The sequence below is a fragment of the Gastrolobium bilobum genome, unplaced genomic scaffold (genome assembly GCF_033153095.1).
Source record: "Gastrolobium bilobum isolate Gb01-03AN ecotype WA unplaced genomic scaffold, APGP_CSIRO_Gbil_v1 utg5903, whole genome shotgun sequence".
NCBI classification, from domain to species: Eukaryota; Viridiplantae; Streptophyta; class Magnoliopsida; order Fabales; family Fabaceae; genus Gastrolobium; species Gastrolobium bilobum.
This window is the reverse complement of record NW_026899498.1, coordinates 511,873-515,548: the sequence shown is the minus strand read 5'-3', so window position 1 is coordinate 515,548 and position 3,676 is coordinate 511,873. Positions and strand designations below refer to the sequence as shown.

Below are 3,676 nucleotides of genomic sequence, written 5' to 3'. Positions count from 1 at the left end.
CAACTTGGTGTAATTAAACAAAAATTGACGCAGTTCTCTCTCAGTTTATTATGCCATTAGGCGTTAGCATACTAGAAAGTTATATATCATAAATGTGATCCAGAGACACACTACAACTCCATAACTTAAAATCTGTTCACTTATATAAACAATCATATCAGCAATTTTAGTACACATCAAACTAATAAGCACAAATTATTCTTATCAATGTAATATTGTGTAATAATTAGAACAATAGAGCGCCCCCCATTAAGATCAAAGCAAGCCCCATTGGAACATTACTGGTAGCCTTCATAGCTGCTTTGCTTTCTTCAGCCTGGAGGTGCTCAGCCACATTGAAATTCCCTGCATGAATGCAATCCCCATTTATCAAAAGAAAAAAGGAATCAATAAAACATGCATTAATCCCCAATCACTATGTGCAATTAAAATTAAGCCATATTACCTCTTTCAGGGCCATAACCACATCCAGCTTGAATTGTTTCTTTGATATCCTGTATGGTTGCCTTGTTATAAAATATGAAGTTGCTGAAAATGTTATCAATGCAGCTGAGGACCAAATTTGTCTCTGACAGACAAGGTCCTTCACAGAATTCATCAGTTTTCTGTGCAGGCACGTTCAGGTTTCCATTCTGGTTCAATCTACACGACTCTTCACAGCTGCTATAAATCTGAGACTTGGCCAAAATAATAAACACCATAAAGAACATTCCCACTTGAAAACACTTCAAGCCTCACCTTGAAAGGAAAAAAGAAAAATCAGTTTGTGGATATGGTACTCACATATTTATCATTGAAACAAAGCAAGGCTTTGGAGACAATTTGAGCAGGGTCACCAAACACAGCACCACCAGCACCTCCACCACCTCCAGCCCCATTACCACCACCACCACCACCACCAGCCCTATTACCACCACCAAATCCAGCCCCAGCCCCAGCCCCAGCACCAGCACCAGCACCACCAAACCCTGCACCTGTCTGTGTCTCTGGCACATCACCATCAGCATTTCCTGACAAATTAATGCTTAATGGGATGAGCAAAAACATGCAATTTGTACACACAAAAAATTGAACTAATCTATATTCTGGTTATTTACATACCAAAGTTTTTCCAGAATAGACAAACGTAAAGGAAAGCAAAGGCTAAAATCCAACGTTTGACACTGTCTCGGAATGCCATTATCGAAGCTTGTGGATGATTTCAACTACATATTAAAAAAGAGTTGAAATGTAACACATTATATAGCAATGCAATTAATGTTACCCACGTTTGCACTACACTACTAGAAGTAGTTAGTTGCTAAATTCCATGCTAAATTTCCAATTCAAGCGACCAACATTACCCACAACTACTAATCAGTTTTCTTAATCAAGTTAACAAAGTGAGCATGCTTATGAATATTCCTGATCCTTGCATGTTTTTCTAATCAAGCTTAACCCCCCACAAGCTAAAAGGTTCAAAATAATTAATTGAAATAAATGAGTTTTGAAGGTGGCACCCAATAATGGGTGTATAAGTTGGGTGAATTTAATTAGAAAGGGAAACCTGTCAAAGGATTTGACGCAAGTCTCGGTTAAAATTTAATGAGCTAGAAAATAAGGACAGGTAGCAGTTGAAGTGCAAGCCACCAACTTCTCTCTCTTTTCAGTCCAATAAATCAAACCTAAATTAGTTTCACTTGCTTTGCAATACTTTCTTTACAAGCTAGCTAGGTTAACATTTGTTGAAGTGGAAAAACACATGCATTTATTCATTTATTAACCACACGTTTTTCATTTGCGGTTTCAACATATTGCAAAACTTTTGAATATATTGAATTAGCGAATTGTAAATTATCAAAAAAATATATAATGCACTAACTATACAGAGTAGTTCCTCAAAGTTTCCGGCGTAACAAATGAATGCAAGTAAATAACACACAGTTAATAATGTGTTCATAGGAATCAAATATTTAATTCATTTTCTTGTCTCTCCGTCTAAATGTATAAAAAATGGTTAAATTACTAGGTTCATCAGTATAGTTTAAATTTTGAGTTTTGTCTTTATAATTTAAAAGCATTTAACCAAATTCATATAGTTTTGAAATTCTATAATTAAGTTCTTAAATGCTAATACTCTGAGGTCTGCTAAGTCTTATTGACTTGGCATCTAATACTTGACAAATATTTAAGTATCCGAAATGCTGAAGACGCAGTACATCACTTGTTAGAGTTGGAAAAAAAAAATCCACTAATTATATTTATTTTGTCAATTCCTTTATAGTTAAATCTCTATTTTACCTATCCACCAAAAAAAAAAAAAGCCCTATTTTACCTACTTTTAGTTAATATAAATTGTAGACTCAGTCATTCATAACTTGCTAAAGTTGAAAAAAAATCATTAATTATATTTATCTGTTTGGTACAAACTGATTATATTTATTTTACTCACTCCTTTATAATTAATGTTACATGAGTCCCAATTTTTTCCTAATTTAGTAAAGGAATACTTATTTCTCACACATGATAAGGATGTACGACGATGCGGCAATCACTTGCTATTATGGAGAAATCATACACGCTCTTAAAGTATCTTACTCTATTCATGTTCTGCATTTTATAGTTTTATTTGAATTTTTTTAAGTGTAATCCTAAAGATTTAACATTAACTTATGAGAGTCTTAATGATAAATTTAGAAAAAGAAAATCTTATTCAAATTATATTTGAATTTTGATAAGGATTGGAAACTTAATAAAGAGATAAAGGAGTTAGATACCTAAGGATGGGAAAATAATTGAGGCACATCTTCCATAAATATTATGAGAAAACTAAGATAAACGAAAAATTATTGAAGTTGTTATGTTAAGAAAAAGACAAGATAAATTTATTGAATAATGTGTTCTCTCACTTTTTTAATATTATATAATTTATCTTTTTCTTAATATAACAACTATTCATTTGTCATGTAACATGACAAATGCATTTCTTTTATATTTTATATTTAATTATTAATTAAATATAAAAATTTCCCCCATCATATAGAGGAGAACCATATTAGAAAGAAAATTAGACATCTGGGGAAGCCCCAAGATGAGATTTATTATTGAGAAACAAGAATTCGGAGTTTGAAATCAAAGAGAATGAGATCTGTGAAGAAATTCGGCAATCCACATCATCTTATTTACTTTTTTTGCTTTGTGAGAAGATATTCATGTTTTGTTCTGTATTTTTTTATTTCATGTGTCCTTTAAGAGACTAGATCCCTTTTTCTAGCAAAAGGATGTAACTCTTCGACTCTTGGGACGAATGCTTGATTTATTCTTATTAATGTGCAATTACTTTTTCTTGATTCATTCCTTCTTCTTCTTTTTTTCTAAATGTCTACAGTTTGTTGCTCGATATATTTCTTTTGCGCTGAAATTTAGTTTCAAACGAAGTTTTTAGTCATATAATAACAGTATATACAATGATTAAGATATAAGTTACTAGAATTGGTATAATGATGATGGATTTGTGTTGTTTATATTAGATTATATGTTCAATTTTCATCAATATATCAAAAAAAATAAAATGATTAAGATATAAGCTGGAAAATTTCACACCCTAGTGAACATTTTCTCCCGATATAATGAAATTGAAATGATCGATGGAGCGTTACTCAATTGATATTACCCTACTCTTTAGGTCGAACCTCCT

General features: G+C 32.0%; 1 protein-coding gene across 1 annotated transcript; it reads right to left on the bottom strand.

Annotated features, from left to right (window-relative positions):
- Positions 1-226: 226 nt before the first annotated feature.
- Positions 227-1,180, bottom strand: LOC133290691 (uncharacterized). Its single transcript, XM_061488819.1, has 4 exons — positions 1,102-1,180; positions 784-1,010; positions 446-671; positions 227-345 (listed from the first exon to the last, which is right to left on the bottom strand). The coding sequence occupies exons 1-4, from the start codon at positions 1,178-1,180 to the stop codon at positions 227-229; spliced, it is 651 nt and encodes a 216-aa protein (XP_061344803.1).
- Positions 1,181-3,676: the final 2,496 nt, after the last annotated feature.

Coding starts and splice junctions, on each gene's coding strand:
- LOC133290691 (XM_061488819.1), bottom strand. CDS start 1,180: ATGGCATTCCGAGACAGTGTCAAACGTTGGATTTTAGCCTTTGCTTTC. Junction 1,011..1,101: donor TCTATTCTGGAAAAACTTTG/GTATGTAAATAA, acceptor TTAATTTGTCAG/GAAATGCTGATGGTGATGTG. Junction 672..783: donor TTTGTTTCAATGATAAATAT/GTGAGTACCATA, acceptor GCCAAGTCTCAG/ATTTATAGCAGCTGTGAAGA.